This window comes from Amia ocellicauda, chromosome 4, assembly GCF_036373705.1.
Source record: "Amia ocellicauda isolate fAmiCal2 chromosome 4, fAmiCal2.hap1, whole genome shotgun sequence".
In the NCBI taxonomy this organism is placed as follows: Eukaryota; Metazoa; Chordata; class Actinopteri; order Amiiformes; family Amiidae; genus Amia; species Amia ocellicauda.
Window position 1 is genome coordinate 9,332,782 of NC_089853.1, and position 17,146 is coordinate 9,349,927.

Below are 17,146 nucleotides of genomic sequence, written 5' to 3' on the forward strand. Positions count from 1 at the left end.
GATGATTTTAACCTCTCCTTAATCCCATTTAAGTTACCTTTAGAGAACCTCCGTGTAAGCTTTCACAGTGATAAACTTCCAAACAGCAGAGTCACTGGTAGCTATTAAAGTACACCGTATTTATGTCAGGTGATGTGCTTTCCTTGAAATATTAATATTCTGAAACTGACCAAAGTGAAAGCTCTTATCTTGAACATTTAAACCCCTGGACTGTCAGGATCTATTGGAGATAGCCAAGCCTGACAGTCCTGTCTTGAAATACATCTATTTCCCCCCCCATTGCATTCTGTTCCATCACAACGATATTTACTTCAGTGATGAGAAGCCCAAGACACAGGAATTGAAATAGGACAAAAGTCTGCTCTGACAAACTGTTTTAATGGAACACGATGACTTATCGCTTAGTCGGGGGTAAGTGAAGTTTCCTGATTTTGCACTGTGCCTTAGCTCCTGTGTTTCTCCATTTAAAGCTACACCCCCCTCCCTCTTACATAGTATTGAGAGACGGTCTAAGGGGGGTCCTCATACAATTCTGTCTTCCTGGGAACACAATGGTAGTTTTCCATAAAGATCTATTTTCCAGCCAACCCACTCAGAATCAAACAGATTAAAATGGCTTTAATAAAAATAATATTTTAAAAACACACCAGTAACATTTTTCAAACTAAGACTTTATCAATGTATTATTTGTTGCTCTTCATCTTCAGTGCTATCAACACCACCAACTTCCAGAGCCAGTTTACAAGACATGTTTCTTGATACTACTTCAAAGACCAACACCACAGCACTTTAAACCACAGCTTTTATGTTTAATTTCTTCCCCTCTTTAAAAAAAAAGAATAGATAGATATTGCTTTTACCACAGATGTTAGAGGAATGAAATATAATGCCGTAGGTATGTTCTGCTGACTTGAAAACATGTTCTGCCTGCCTAAATTAAGTGGTAAAACATTATCTGACAAGACATGCACACAACTTAAAAAAACAACACAAAACATAACAAGACAAAACCAAGGGCGGGGAAAAAAACACTATCTGATAACAACAATAAAAATGTAGGTGTGTTCTGCTTGTTCAAAACACTCCCTCAACTTATTGTTATACAATGCCATTCGCGTCGTGTCCCAGCGTATTCTCTCGTGCCTGGTTCACCACAAAACCACCCGCACCTTTGAAAGATTTAATAGTTAATAACAGTCAGATAGCAAAGTTAAGTTCTTTTCAGTTCAAACTGTGCTTCTGTGGAGGGGGCAGTGTTACTCCAAACATACAAGTACACACCCATAGGTGCAGTGAGTCTGTTTGACAGAAGGAAAGGCTTCGTCAAGCCATCTGCTTGGATTTACAGTCAATTAGAACCGACCATTGAGGGGGATAAATGGAAACTGAAATTGTGCTTTTTTTTAAATGCTAAAATCGGAACGACTTCTGGTATTGTAGCCATACAAATACAGTTAGATGGCAGAATTTAAAACGTTAAATAAATGAGTCATTGAAGAGTCATTCTGATTTGGTTGGGTTCTTAAGTGTGGGACGCTTTGGTGTGGTGGGTAACTTCCACCTGGACACTTGAGACAGCAAGCTGGTCAACACAGGTGCAAAACAGAAGAAAAACAATCTGAGGTGGAAGGTGATGCTGAACCACTGACACATAGCGGTACTAAAACAACAACAGAAGCGTGCTGAGACATTTCACAAATTTCCAATGGGCTTTAATTGAAAGTTTGAGGGTAGCATTTCTTATGAATGTAGAATTCCAGATGGCAAACTTTAACACTTCACCTGGTATTGAATGCTTAATTTTAATTAGGAGGCACTCAAGATGGGCTTATTGGATTGTATATGGGACAATATTAAAATAACAAACTTTTCCTTTTCTGAATTTGAATTAACAAATGTAATGAAGAAAAGTATCATATATACATTGACCTACATTAAGCTGAGGGTTTAAAGTATCAGGTGATTAAATATTAATTAACCTAAGCTTTCAGTTCCTGCATGTGCCACATAGCCAACTGGCAGTATGGCATTGGGTTCTTGGAAGATAGTATTTTTTTTTATTCTTGATTGACTAATTGATTGAAGATATGTTTAAAGTGAATCCCTATGAGCATGTGTGCTCAGTTTTACAAAGAGGCCCTGTCCCCATTGAGGGCATCAAGGAAAAACACTCTGGTGTGTTAATTGGGCAGAGACATCACAGTTACCCGTCCAGGGCAAGCTACTAATGACACAGCTCTCCCCAGGCCCTCCGATAAAACCACACCATGGAAACCTCTGTGCAAATAAGACAAACGTTTAATTTATACTGCAGGAAAGCAGGTCTGTCTAAGGGTCCTTGTGGCCTCTACAGAACACGAGAGCAACGGGAGGAAGACATTAATTAAAGATATTAATTCTTCTATCTTTCTCATAAAAAACAGTCATCAGCCAGCTGAGTTGTTCCATTTTGAGAACATACAAACAAAGTTTTCAAAACCCTTTTTATAGAATATAGAAAACAGTCTAAGCAGAGAGCAAAGGTCTGTCACTGTGTTGAAACCTTGTGATATTTTTTTTGTTATAGCAAATCACATGTTCAGCTTTGTTTAAAGGCTCATTTCCCCTTCTGAGTTAAACAACAAGGATTTAAAGGATGTGCTGCATGGAGCTGGTTTGTGTACATTTTTGTCTTTGCATTAGTGATAAGCTGTGTATTCTTCAAGTACATTTCAATGAGGCGAAGGATTGTGTTTTGATTTGTCATCATAAGATCCTTACACATAGACATTAGTGTATACTAAATGAGCTGTTGTATATATATATATATTTAAAAAAAACAAAAAACAGACAACAGCAAGTAAGTAGGGGAGGATTCGCAGAAACAATATCTGTGCCAGAATATTCTGAAGACGTCCTTCAGGTTTTAAGAAAACACAATTGATTGAAAAATCACTGATATGAAGTAAAATTATTTATATACTAGTTTATGTATTACAGATTTTAGCTCTGAAATAAGACGTTTAAACAGCCACGCTGGGAGTGTCCTGGTGCCATGGCAGGGTGCGGCAATGCGGGTCGTGTCGTGACCTACCTTGTCACTCCGGCAGTTGGTCAGGCCCATGCTGTTGAGGGAGCCCAGCTTCCCATCCATCCCCTGCTGGTGGTGCTGCAGCTGCTCGCGCTGGATTTGCTCCCTCATCTTCCGGGCCTCCTGAATCGCTTTCATCACAGCGTCCTGGTCTCCAAACAGTGCAGTGGAGTTCAGGCTGGACAGGATATCTGAAAGCAGCGCCGCACACAGTCAGGAGACCACTTTGACCCTTCACTCTCACTAAAGCCCTCATCAGGGCAGGTAGCTTCTGCGTCACAGCTTTATTTGAGCTTTCATATATATATATATATATATATATATATATATATATATATATATATATTATTGTTATTATTCTGTATAAATAGAAAAAGGGCTAATGATCTCATTGCTATCATTTTCTTCTCATTAGCAGATCAAAGAGGTAAGGTGGAGTGGCAGTTAGGAAAATAAAAATAGAACACAAAACAAAAACAAAAATGACTGTTTTCAAAGAATACCTCTGAATGGCACAGGGAAATAAATGTATTTAGACTAACTAAATTGTTCTAGTGTAATGAAAGGTTTTGAATTCCACTTAATAACAGAAAGCAGTGGCTGAATAAAGAGGCTTACTGTGGGTGAGACAATAATATAGCACTTCAAAATACAAGCAATTTAAACAGTATCTGTTTCAGCTTCATTACAGCTGTTATGCAGGGTTTTGGTGAAGATTTTAATTTGCATTAAGTCCTCACCACAATTTGTCAAATATATTTTTTTCAATCCAATTTGAATTCAATGTAAAATAAAAAGGTAGAGGATTAATTCATGATCATTAATACAAAAGGAAAAATGTTAAACCCCTTGCATTTGTATCAGGTTTGATGTTAGTTGTTCCATTTTGAGAACAAACTACCAACATTTTCAAAGCTCCCTTGTCCACCTTTCTGGAATATAGAAAACAGCCTAAGTAGATAGCAAGTGAAGTATAAAATTACATTCCAAACTAGCTTCTGGCATCATGAATCCATTCCCTACATTTAAATAAGCTCATTTCACAGGGACGCACTGTTTTGCATGCATTTAAAAATAAAATGGAGGGAATAATAGCATTGCTAACAATTGTGAAAAACAACCTTGAAGACCCTGATTATTTTGTTCTTATTTACCATTGATTATTACCTCTAGTATCGATGCATAGAAATTCCTCCCTGTGAATACATGCATTTTCATTCTATAGTCATTGGACATTCATTACTCTGCCTTAATCTTTAATTTTCAAACAATAATCTTTCTACTGTTTCAAACATTGCAGGAAAGTAATTTGGTCAGCAATGCTAGAAAGAAAATCACCTCAGAACTCAACAAAATTTGTAAACAGAGCATGTGGTTGTTCTTTAAAATTCATTACATAAAACAATTATTATAATCATAATTTGGAAAAGAATAATAAGATAATGAGTGATTTCCATTTCAGTAAACAAGCTCGTTTTCAGCTTCAGCTTAATGAAAGAACTGTCTACCTTCAGTAGAGCAATTTGCATGGAAAGAAGACCTGTGAAAAATGAATGGCTCCTAGCCACTAGATCTTCAGGTGCAAATACTGTTGTGATGCCATAAGAAACAGCAAATGTTTAATTCCCTTACCGAGGGACGATCCTCTGCCCAGACTCCCTCCAATGGGGCTCGGGATGCCACTCTTGGCAGACATGCTGTTAGGGCTGGTTTTGCTCCCTGGGAAGAGGCTGTGCGTAGGGGACGTTGGGGACTTGACAGGTTCAGCTGTCTTGGGTCGGGCGGAGAGATTGAGCGGCTGTGTTCCCTCATCCTGCAGGGCAGAAATGTTAATAAACGGAGGAACGTGAATGTAGCAAATTATCACATAGCGAGACCCTGTTACAGTACTTTAACACCTCCGAGACAAGACAATGCTGTCTGGTAATAATAAAAAGAGGCTAATTAGCCAACTCCTCAAAGAATTAGCTGAAGGAGGCTTCATTAATTTCCCGGCATTATGCCATTATGTACATTGACAGAGTAGTTGTGTTCTTTTGTTTTGCCAAATTAGAGCAGGAACTGGCCCACACCAGTACAGCCTAATTTGCTTTGCTCAAGTCTGTTTTCAGGTAATCTAAAGCATTCCCAAATCAAGTTTGTTCCAATATTTTGCAACTCAGTAATATAATTAGATTTCTGAATGTATGAACACAAGGTGGCTTACAAGCATTTTAAACAAACAAACATTTTCAGAAATGCGGAATAGTATTAATGTGGTGCATAAGTCCAGTATTATAATAATATATATATGTATGTATGTATATCAGTATATATTAGTCTTATTACATTTTCTTCTCACATTCTATTATATTGATATGCTGATTATTATTTTTGGCAAATTTGTATTTCATATTTGTTGTTTACAGCATGTAAAGTGTTCCATGGTGACATATGCATATAAATGTAGAAAATATTTATATGAATGTATAATACTTAAAATATATAGTCTACCATTAGTAATAACTACTACAATAGGTTTTGCCTCTGCCACGTCTGAAAGAAGCATTCATGTCTGCAAGATCTGAGCCACTTTTGTGGTGAATGGCCTTGATGCCATAATAGTAGAGCTTAAAGTCAGAAAAATGACAATTAAAAGGAAGCGAATATCCTCCCCCTCATTCCCCTGGAGCACATTTGTAATGTTTAAATTACTATGTTTTGAATAATGGACCATATGCAGCAGAATCCTGTCAAAAATGATGCCATTGTAACTGGGCATAAATTAATTGACGGTAATGTATCTTGCAGTTACATACAAATCTCTAAAGCAATTATTGCATTTTGAAGTAATCTTAATCACATATGGCCTTGCAAAATAAAATAAAAAATAGAATGATTGAATTTGAACCTGGAAAGTATGTATTTCAATCTGAAATTATTAATATATATTTTTTTATTTTTAAAGAGGCAGACAAAAATCCCAACATTCTTAAACACCGGACATGGGGGGACACCAGTCCTTTCTGTGAGGACAGGGTAAACTGGTTCAGCTGGCCAACTAGTGTGGATGGCAGTCTATGGAGTAATTCCAGGTGGACTGGCCTATTAGACCAGGGGAAATCTTTTAGCCATTCAGCAAAAGGTTTTGTGAGCTTTACTTCTGCTTGACTGATTTGTGGCTGCTCATCAGAACTTTGTACACTATAATGCAATAACGCATTATTGAACCTAATGAGATTTGAACTGTGGAGTCCCCAAGGGCTTCATGACTGTAACTGTCGGGAGTGCATTGTTTATCCAAATACCTGCAGTCCCGCCGGGGAAAATGAGCCTGATCTTAAAAAAAGAGAAGTAATGATTTTCTGAAAACTGTAAAACCAAGTCGGGACTAATTGGAAATAGGCACTGTGTACATTTTACTCAGCTGGCTGGCGCAGAAGGAATGCAACTGTTTTAATTTACATTTTATTCAGGAAGGAAACTTGTGTATTTAGAATATGCAGTGCTTCCCCTAGCACATTAAACAGTACCCCACATACGGCCTTGAAGCCATCATATAATTACAGTAAGTACTGTGTGTATGTGTCTTTCACAACAGCTACAAGAAGCCACATAATAAGGCAGTCAAAGATCTAGACTTGTAACCAATAGGGCTGCCCATTGTAATATTTTATTGTTATCTGAAGTTCATGAATGATTTGAATTTTGTTAAAAACATCCTAGTAAAATGAAACAGCCAGCAGAAGGAAATTGCCATGAGCAATGAAAGCATTTATATAATGTTCTGTGCACATTTTTCAAAGTTAAATGTCATGGTTCTAATTTAGACAAGTTTCTACCATATAAACAATAACCAAAAAATCATGAAGTCAGACTTCAGAGGCAACACTTAAAAAATTATGAATATTTGTCAACGAACGTGCGGGAGAAGGATTGCAGTAGATCTTTCTGCTGTGTGGTGACATGGTTTATATCCCTGCTTTGTTGTGATACTCACTTAAACCTTTCCAAATGGGCATGTGTTTCCAATTTAGGTCGAACTGAATAAAAAAAATATACAAGCTGTGGACTTTAATAGACCAGATATTTTTTCATTACAGCCCTTTCCAATACTTTTTGTTTCGAGGTACACTTGAGGCCATAATGTACATGTTCTGCTGTATAATCAAAAAGCAAGCATTTCTAAAATAGTTTTCTGCATTCAACCAAAGGAGCAGTATATTACATAGATCACAAAATTAACATTATAAGTAGCAGGCTGGTAGCTTTTGATATTACCTCAAAGATGAATTATCAATAAGAAATGGGCTTTACTTGGGACAAATACCTAGAAGCAATATTATACTACTACTACTTAAATGACAGTTTAGGTCCACAAAGTAGGCTACAAATGGCCAATTTAATGCATGTGATCCAGTTTTTTGCCCTATGAACAAAATCTGCATGTGTGTCATGTTCGTGCTGTGAAACAGGTTGGCCAGTACAAGTGCAGTACATTTACAGGAATGAAGTGAGTCAAAGTCACTGGACCAGAGAGCAGATGAGCACTTTGGGGCTTGTTGAATTCCCCCAGGCATAAATACCTTGACTTGAGTGATGGGGCTGGTGGCTCTCTTGTCATTCTTGAGGCCCGTGGGCGACATGGGCCCGGCAGGGTTGGGTGGCTGAGGAAGAGAGGGCATCTTGGCTCCGGGTGAGACCTGCATGCTGGCAAGCTGAGCTGCATACAGTTGCTGCAAGAAATGAATACAAATATTAACATTTGTAGTGTATCCAGTGTTGATTCAACTGTACTACTCTTCCATCTTTCCTTCCTTCCTTTCTTTCTTTCTTTTTCATGCTCACTTTCTTTCTCCATTCTGGCAGTAAACAGCTATCAAAAGCCTTTTTCTGTTTATTAGCATTCGATTCCAATGCAACCAAAGACTTCAAACCACAACATTATTGCTTTTATACAATAAGCTTAGCTTTTTCACCATCACAGTCATTCTGACATACACTTGGATGGTTGTTATATCAGGTTACTCTCAAGCTTAAATAGTTGACTTCCTGGGGTTTTCAAGGCATAATCAGTAACAACAACAACAACGTCATCTCAAGAAACTTTCTATGTATTGCCACACAGTCAGGAAATAAAGGGAAGTAAGACTACCATCACAGACATTATTAAATATAAATAAGGAGACGTCAACAAGAGCCAAAAGCACTGATGTCATAATGCTTATTTTCCTTGGAAAGAATCTGGTAATCTAACAAACCCTTAGAGAAGTGTAATTTACACAATAATGTCACTTGAGTGACTGGTTGGGAACAGAATGCCAATCATTCATTGTTCTCCACAAAAGGTTTAGCTTCTCACTATTGTTGGATATTTACACTACTCAGGCTGAGACTTTGGACACGTCACATTACCAAGCTAAAGCTATAGATAGGATAGTTTTGTTTTTGTTTTTTTTCCCTGAGGAATGTGATATTAGAACTTAAACTGGAGTTGTTGTTGTTGTTGTTTTTTACAGATTAATGTAATAGATTCATGGAGTTATCTAATTGACAAAAAACACTACTCTTTTGGAATTGATATGTTTATGAGACAATACCATTAGGGTAAGATGAAAGACTAAAAACCACCACTGCCCGGATCATCATGCAATCAAATGTAGTGAGCAAAGTAATCAATAAAGCAACTCAAGTGAAAGTAAAGCAGCTAGTCCAGTTTATTCTGTGAAATAACTACAATATACTGCAAACTTTGAATCTGTACAATAACAATCCGTTTACCAAAGCATATTGCATAAGCGTTCCATAAAACATAAAAAAAACACATGATCATTTCACTTAACTTCTAAAGTCAAACTTCTCAATGTATTTTTCCCGCTTGAACATCTGACTCAACCCCTTTCAAAATAATAGCACTGAAGCACAATAATATGCATAATTAAGTTATTTTTTTGTCCCGTATAAATAACCTCGTTCTCTGTCAGCCTGGGTCAAGTACAATGGTGCTCTGCTAAAGGGCGTTTCCTCTGGGAGAGGGAGGCTCCCTGTCGTTAGCTATACTTCTTTCAGCATCGGGCAGCTATTGATCTGAAATGAGTTAAATACGTTTTTGTCTAATTCAGCAAGTAGCGTGAATCCAGCAAAATAGGCTGTCTGCCTTAACTGCCTCTTCTGACTGAGAGCAAAAATCAACCCTTCACACCATGTCAGGGGAAACACGGAAATACCTTAAGCTTTCTGTCCATCTTCAGCGTCTCAGCATGTACACACTCGCTCTCCTAATTTACAATTTAACATTTTTGTTATTTAACTTGATAAAAAGATGTTTGGAACTGAATCTAAGTCCCACTGAATGTTGTTATTATGTATATAAGTTTAAAATGTCCCAAAATAATATGTGAAACACCCAAAAAGCTCAGACTTGGCCCCAAAATGTCCAAATCTCCTTAGTCCTTTAGGCATTTAAATAAATAAATTACATCTATATAGCCTAAACACGTTTCTTGATTTTTTTAGTCATGATCGCATTTCTGTTTGTTGCCTGGAAATGTATGTCAGACTCAGTCTTTCTGGACTTAAGGTATGTTAAAGTCCTCATTCCTGCCCTCCAGTCGAAGCACATCAGCCTCGAACTCCGACATGAAAAAAACATTTTAGCCACACTGCATAACCGACCTGTTCAACCTCTGCAGTGGAGACACGAACAGAACAAAGTGTTTTGTCAAGAGACACATCCCGTGATGTAAACACTTATGTCTGCTATAAGAAACTTTATCGCTTGCACATTAGCAGCTCACAAAAGGGGCATTCTTCTTCCAGACCTGGGGCGAGCAAGGATACATCAGCAGTGGAAATGAGAGCCTGATTAGGTTCCCACAGAGATATGAGAAGTTCCCCTTATTTCAAACAGACTTGCATTTGTTGTATGATTGTTATGGAAAATATTCAGCGCAATGTCTTTCTTCCTTCGTCTTCTTCTACTTATTCATAGACATAAAATGCTAGTAAAAGTATAAGACCTTGCATGTATTTTATTAAGGGGAGAAACTGTGTTGCGACTATAGGACGACATCACAAGCTAGCTCTAGGCTATGTAAGGGGCTCTAGTTAAGAGAATGATCGCAGTCTGTTTGACAGATGTTTGCTAACAGTGCTATAGATGGGCAGGGACCCTGACCTCTTCTGGGCAGAACTTTATTGTTCCGGAAAAACAGTATAATTGGGCTTCACTTCAAATTAGAGACACTAAGTCTGCAGCTCTTGTGGACTGATTAAAAGCTCACATCTTAGGAAGAAGAAGTAGAGTTGCCCAATGCTACTGTATTTTATGGTTAGTTGCTTGAAAAGTCACCAATAACATTTGGGGGGCTGGAACGAGAGCAGACCACAGTACCTGACACGAGGCACTGCAGTGTTTAGCGCTGGCTAAAAAAGTACAATACAAGATGCTTAATAAAGGCAACAAGGGGAACATATGGTTGCACCTGGCTGCTTTCTCAAATAGAGCGGGCACACTATAATGGAGCTGGGCAGTGATTATCTCTATCCTTCATCTTTCACTTTTCAAACGGGCACTGCTCAGATGAGCAGTTAAAGGCTGACACATGTTTAAGTCCCTATATCCAGGACATCTGCCTGCCTTACAAAAGCCATTCCTGCTTGGCTTAATTGTTCGCCCCAGCTCCAAGGCTACACAGCCCTGGTGAGACTGAACGCAGTCCCGCGCAAGCCCCCCGTTCTGCGCCATCGTGAAGGGCTGAGACGGCAGAAGGTGAAGTCTGTAATGAGGGTCATACTGAAAGTCAATGGCTAAGCAGGGATTCAGAATTGGGATCTATTGGCTCCATGCCTCTCAGCTCACTCCAATAGTCCAGACTGCCTCGTGATTCACCCGCACAGAGAAATTACTGGGAGTTGTGCTGCAAATCCAGCCTGTCATTTTTTTTTTCTTCTTCTTCTTTATTATGGAAACTGATTTAGTTTTATTCTTGCTCTGTTGAAAATATGGCTCTGTGTCAGAGTATAAAGGGGCTACATCAAAGAATGGAAGCTTGAAATTGGGTTGCAAACAGAGTCGCATCCTAACTGGGGTTAAGATTCAATGGCTTCCTTAACAAGAGATGAAGTGTCATTGGGTTTCTAACATGTGTGTGTTTGTGTCTTTTATTTAAATTTAAAAAAAGAAGTCTACCCCAGACCGGATGTTATATCTCATTGTTGTACCATGTTGCATCTGCTTTACACTGTTAATCTTTGTTACTTTTCTTTTATTTATTTAAACATAATATTTAAATCAGGCCTTTCCAGAAATAAAGTTGAGTTCCCTTTTTTGGGGCCATCTTGACTCAACAGGAAAGTGTCACCTCCTCCCTGCCCTGCTTCTGAGCATGAAGGTACTGCCCCACTATTCCCCAGGGGAAGGTACTATTTCTGCCTTGTAAGAGAAAAGAAGAAAAAAAGAACAAAAGACAGTTTCAGAACAAAGCCACAGCCACACAGAAAGCGTCTCTTTGGGACAGCACTAGTCTAAATCCTCCCTATACAGAGACCCCGGCACCACACTCGCATACACACAAGTTCGATTGCACGCACACACACACAAACACACACAAGCACACATACACACATCACATCTGAAAGTTCTTCCCCATGTAGCTGCTGACCGAAGACAAACAGCAGACAAACCCCTCGCTGACTCCGCGGCGATGTCTCACCTCATTTCCCTGCACATTTTTTTTTTGTGTGAGTATGTATGTGTGGGGGGGGTAACAGACCGAGTGTGGCTCAGCTGAGAATATGATGCTAAGCCACTTTTCTTGTACAGCTTCTCAGTGAGACGGCCTCGGAGAAAGGCTCTGATCCACCCCAGTGACTGAAGTAATACCTTTGTCCACTTGAGCATTAAATGACTTGCTGAAATACAGCTTAGTTAGAGAGAGAAAAGAGAGAGACCTGGTGAACAGCGCTTTTCAATCCAACATCCCCCCCTCCACCCACTCCCTCCATAACATCACCCCCCCTCGCTTCTCCCTCCATGTCCCATTTGACCGGAACATATCTCAGAGAGCACAATCCCAATCACTTGGGGTCACCCGAGGTCAGCCTTTTAGCCTCTAGTAATTAAAAGCAACCCCTCAGGAGGTGGCAGAGGTTAAATGAAAACGGGCACTTTATTTTTTTTTTATTCTGCCTGAAACAACATTATACTTAGATTATACACTGAAGTGATAATGTCAGATGCAACTGCAAATGTTTTTGAATGTCAGCATTCCCAATGAACAGAAGCTCCTAAGAAAGTACTTTTTCAGAACTCAACTCTGATTGTAAACCTGTTAATTGCACTTTGGACTCTTTGGACTCAAGCTTAGTAATGCACATAGAGCCATATATTCAGAAGTACTGGCCATTTTCTGGTGATCTTCTACTCAAGAAATAACAGCAGAGACACAGCAGTGACAGGTGTCTGGGCGCCCGTACAGACACATCGAATCACATTTACTGTCACATTGAGAATCTACAAAAAGCACCCAATTTCAGTAATTTGTCTGACACATTACACTATAAAAATAAAATATGCCCTAATAACTACAGCCGTTTTGTGTGTCTAAATGATCAAGTGTTTATACAACAATGTTTGCTTGCTGATTTTAACTATCTGAAACAATGTATTTGACATTTCCTTGAAATACTAATTATACATTTAATCTTGGCTGTTATGTCATTTTGTCCTTTTTTGTTTTTGTTTCAACATTAATTATGTAAATATTAGTTTTGTGATTATATGTAAATAATAATAATAATAATAATAGTCAATAATAATAGTCAGATGTCAAAGCAAATCATCAGAGGTAATGTATGTTATTGCTACAATGATGTTCAATCCAGATGTAATGCTATCCTTTTATCCTTTGGATAAAATCTTTAAATCAATAAATGCAACTGACATATTTGATTCCATTTGCCATTCTTCATGTCTAGAGCTTTTTATTATTTTGCTAGGCAAGGATTAAAACAGAAAAACAAACATACCAGGCAAAAGAAGGTAGCAAACTAGCAAACAAGAAAAATCACTTTCATCTCAGCTTCCCTTGCATTATATTGAGGGCTGACACAGAGATCAATTTTAATTTGTATGTCAGGACCTGCTATTGGATTGGAGTGTTAGCTCTGACTGCCGTTTCAGCTTCCTGGAGCTCTGTCCTCCACTCTGGGGGGGCGGCTGGGGACTTTTAGCACTACTGCTGCACAACAAAAGGTGTATTTGCAATAGCCACTGAGCTGAGGCAATTCGACAACACAGAAAGGAGAACCACAATGATTAAGTGACAAGCATTGAACCATGACAACCTGTAACTCATCTCAAATAAGAAGTTCAAGTTTAAAATAAATAAATAAATAAATAAATAAATCAACATTGAGAACAATTAGCTTTTCTTTTTATTTTTCCACTGATTTATTTTGTCCTCAAACTGCTTAACGAAACTGAGAAAACCCCATTTTCTGGAATGGCGAAGACCTTCGGTATCAAATTCTTGTGTTTAATGTCATAGCAAAGTAAGTAAAGTTCACCAAGTCAAAGCAATAGCACTGAGTAATAATGATTATTGTTCTATATTTCTATTACACTGTAAAGAATTCCCACAGCAGCCACTCCTCCAAGTCATTGTGGAAGTTTTTTCAATATGTTTTTCAAAATAACACATATTGCTTTATTTTCTTGGAGAAGAAGAAATAAAAACTCCACAGCAGATGATGAGAAATTCCGTGGCAGATTTGGCCAGCGTATGGACAGCCTTATTGCTGCGAGCGATGATTGTGCATTACCCTTTCCGCCGGCAACTGATATTGAGGGACAGACTGCTGAACGAAACCCTACTTAGTGAATAAAAAGGCAGAACTAACAGTCGAAAAACTAATTCATGCCATTTGCTTTATTTGCTTTTTATTGGAAATATTCTACCTCATATAATCTGGACACATTAGTCTTAAGCAGTTGGGTGTCTGTGAATGGCTGCCTCTGCCTCCTTCACCTCAGTGTGTGCCGCTGTAATGCACCCAAGCAGAGATGTCTGCATTACAGCTGCATCACTGCACCGCCTGCTTAGAAAGCAGCAGAGAGCCGGCCCTGGTTGCCACAAGGCTTGTACGAGCTCATTGCTGGAGGCCGGCGGACTGACCCAGTGCTGCCCAGATGTCGGGAGGAAAGGCTGAGCCTGACGCACTGCGCCGATACTTTCCAGTATGGTCGAACATCTGTTTCATCTGCTGGCGCCCAACCTGCTGAACTCCCACAAAGCCCTCCTGTGCCATCCTGAGGAGGGGGGGGGGTTGGGTGATCTGACTCACACAGCCAAGAGAGGTAATTGGGTGCTGCTTCTGGAGTTAAATGCTTTCCTTTTCCAGGAGGTCTTGAGCAGTGCTTTGTAACTTTTCCCTTTCTTCATACAGTCAACCACTACAGATTGGTTGGACATTTTCAGAATGAATTAAATGAAAAAGCCTGGTTTGTCCATATTTAAACATATACATATAAACAGGCACGGGGATTGAGTCATTCTTTCAGTCCGATATAAAAGACGATCTGGATCTGACCTCACAGAGCTCATTATATTTGTTGTGATCCCTTAGTGATTTATGGAAAAATCTCTGGATCACAAAACCACTCCAATTCTCCATCCTAACGGGTCTCCAAAGCCCCACTTTCAAACTTAATTACTTTTATTTATTCAGTCTTTTTAATACATCTATGTCAGTGCCATTCTGTCTTAAGATGTCATGTTTTAGCATCCCTCTTCCTCATCAAGAAACTCTCCTCATAGGAAACAAACAACTTGGAAATCTTACAAAGACATGCAGTCTTTCCTGAAATCAGACTTAAAGTGCTTGATTTGTTAGTAATTGCATAACTCCAGACACTCCACACATCTGGGGTAGACTGAAATTTGCATGCAGACAAAAGATTGATAATTTAAGGCTGGTTCTTCTCCCTCTTATTTATTTATTTAGTTTTGCCTGAGAAGTGTCCAACTGTAGATCAACATTTTGAAAAAGGAGAGAATTGTACAAAGCTGCAACACAAGTGTTTTTCTAATTGTGATTCTCTGGGGAGTGTGCTTTTCATTTGTTTACAATACCGGGGCTAAAGGAGCTTTAACATGAGCAATGAGTGATGCCATTTACAGAGTGATGGATGGTAATTACTGTGTAAAGTCACCACTCAAGCAATTTAACATCCAATACTTTAAAGCTTAAGGATGTGGCAGAGCTGTGTTGCAATTAAAAAAAGGAAGTAGATCTCAACAAGAAGCCTGACTGAATATCTAAGCAGCCCATAGCATCCAACATGCTGGTGTGTGTTGCAAGCTCAGCTATGGCAAAGACATGTATGTTCTGCTTCATCCAATGAGATTTAGTTTAAAAAACTGAAACAGAGAGTCTACTTTCAATGATAAATACCAGAGCTTTCAAAAGTCCACTACTGTTTCGTTTATACCACTTGGTAAAACAAGTCCACAACGAATCAAGTCTGGAGTATAGTTTTACAGAAATTGTTCCTCTGCACACAGCTAGCAAGAGGTCATCTTTCCTATTAACTAAACTGGTGCCTGCTTTAACCATACAGCATAACAAAGTATCAGGTGACACTACTAATTAGGTAGCAATATTGTTTTTCACAATTAAATATTATTTGTCATGGTAATCTAGCTGTTTTTTGATTGTTGTTATTCCCCCCTTCCCTTTAAAAACACAATTTACCTGAGCAGTGAAAGGTGTCAGTTTTAATAAGGAAAATACTGTCCAGGGGAGCTCTCCCTTCGCAGCCATTGTTTCTCCTCTCACTTCCGCTCATCAAACCTCTCAATGAATGCTAATGAAGAAAGGCATTCAGTCTAGTAAAATTGTTTAAATTTGTTGTCTCCTGTGAGTTGTAGATGGGAGCAATCTGTCAGGAAAACATTGAGTGAAATTACTCTGCGTACAGGAATTTCGACTGACAGCGGCTCACTTACAACACAGCCTGCGTGTCCCTGTATTGACAGACAAATTACACTTTCTAACACTCAAATGCCACTAGCCGGTTTAATTTTCACTGATCTGGCCAAAACCTTTTGTCACTTTTATTTTTTAAATAAACAAATAAATAAATAAATAAGAAAACCCAAGTAAAAGGCTTTATTGCTCAGGCCCCAGACTGTTATGACATACAAAATTGTTTAAGCGTGTGCCATCGACATTAAGACTGGCAGCCAGGCCAGCCCCTGACTGGATGGCTGAACACATTACCAACCGAGTATTGTGGGAATTAATTCTTCCAATAAGATGATTTTTTAAGGTTCATATATTTCACAATCTAAACAGAATAAATTGGTTAAAATAATACCTTGCCAGGATGCTGACACATAGAGATATTTTAATTAGAAATACTTGTGCAGCCAATATCTAATTACTTTCCACGTAGGAACATACAGCATAGGAAGTCCAGGTACAGTGCAGGCTGTGCTTAAGAACTTTCCCTGAACCTAAGCTGCCGACCGGAGGATACAAACCCGTTCTATACAGATATACAGATACACATTTTTCTTTTGTAAAAATTTAACAAAACTTATAGAAATTAAATTCCTAATTCAAATTAATAAGAGCTAAATGGTTTTGATCCCAGAAAGCTGCATCTAAAGGTAGACTTTAAGTGATATAGATAAAAAAAGAAAGCGATCTAGATAAAATGTTCATTTGGATTGGTGAAATTATACCATTTCAACCAAAAGGTTTCATCACAGAAGACAAATGGGCATAAAAACAATGTGACCTCGGCATAGCACTAACTGTCAGACAAAGCTGTGTTTCTTTGCTTTTTGCCACAAATGACATATTTTGAATGTTGCTACTGCTGTTGTTCTCACTTTGAAAAGAACATTTTGTTTACATCTTTTGTCCTCAGTTGACTTAAACGTATGCCACGGCTTACAGATAATGATCTTTCATTTTCTGATTCATCATTACTACTACTACTACTTCTACTACTAATAGTGCATTGTGAATATTATCCTCAACATTTTTTTGTATAGTATATTCTAATCAACCTGCCTTGCTGTGGGG

At 38.5% G+C, this 17,146-nt stretch overlaps 1 protein-coding gene across 11 annotated transcripts in view; it reads right to left on the bottom strand.

The window, feature by feature from the left end:
* The window catches only part of sox6 (SRY-box transcription factor 6), a 190,160-nt gene that overhangs the window by 26,203 nt on the left and 146,811 nt on the right, over positions 1-17,146 (bottom strand). For all 11 annotated transcript variants that reach the window (XM_066700907.1, XM_066700903.1, XM_066700905.1 and 8 more), the window contains 3 exons: positions 7,636-7,785; positions 4,703-4,883; positions 3,074-3,261 (listed from right to left, as the gene is read on the bottom strand). In XM_066700907.1, the coding sequence (XP_066557004.1) occupies positions 3,074-3,261; positions 4,703-4,883; positions 7,636-7,785 (519 nt within the window). The remainder of the gene's footprint in view (positions 1-3,073; positions 3,262-4,702; positions 4,884-7,635; positions 7,786-17,146) is intronic.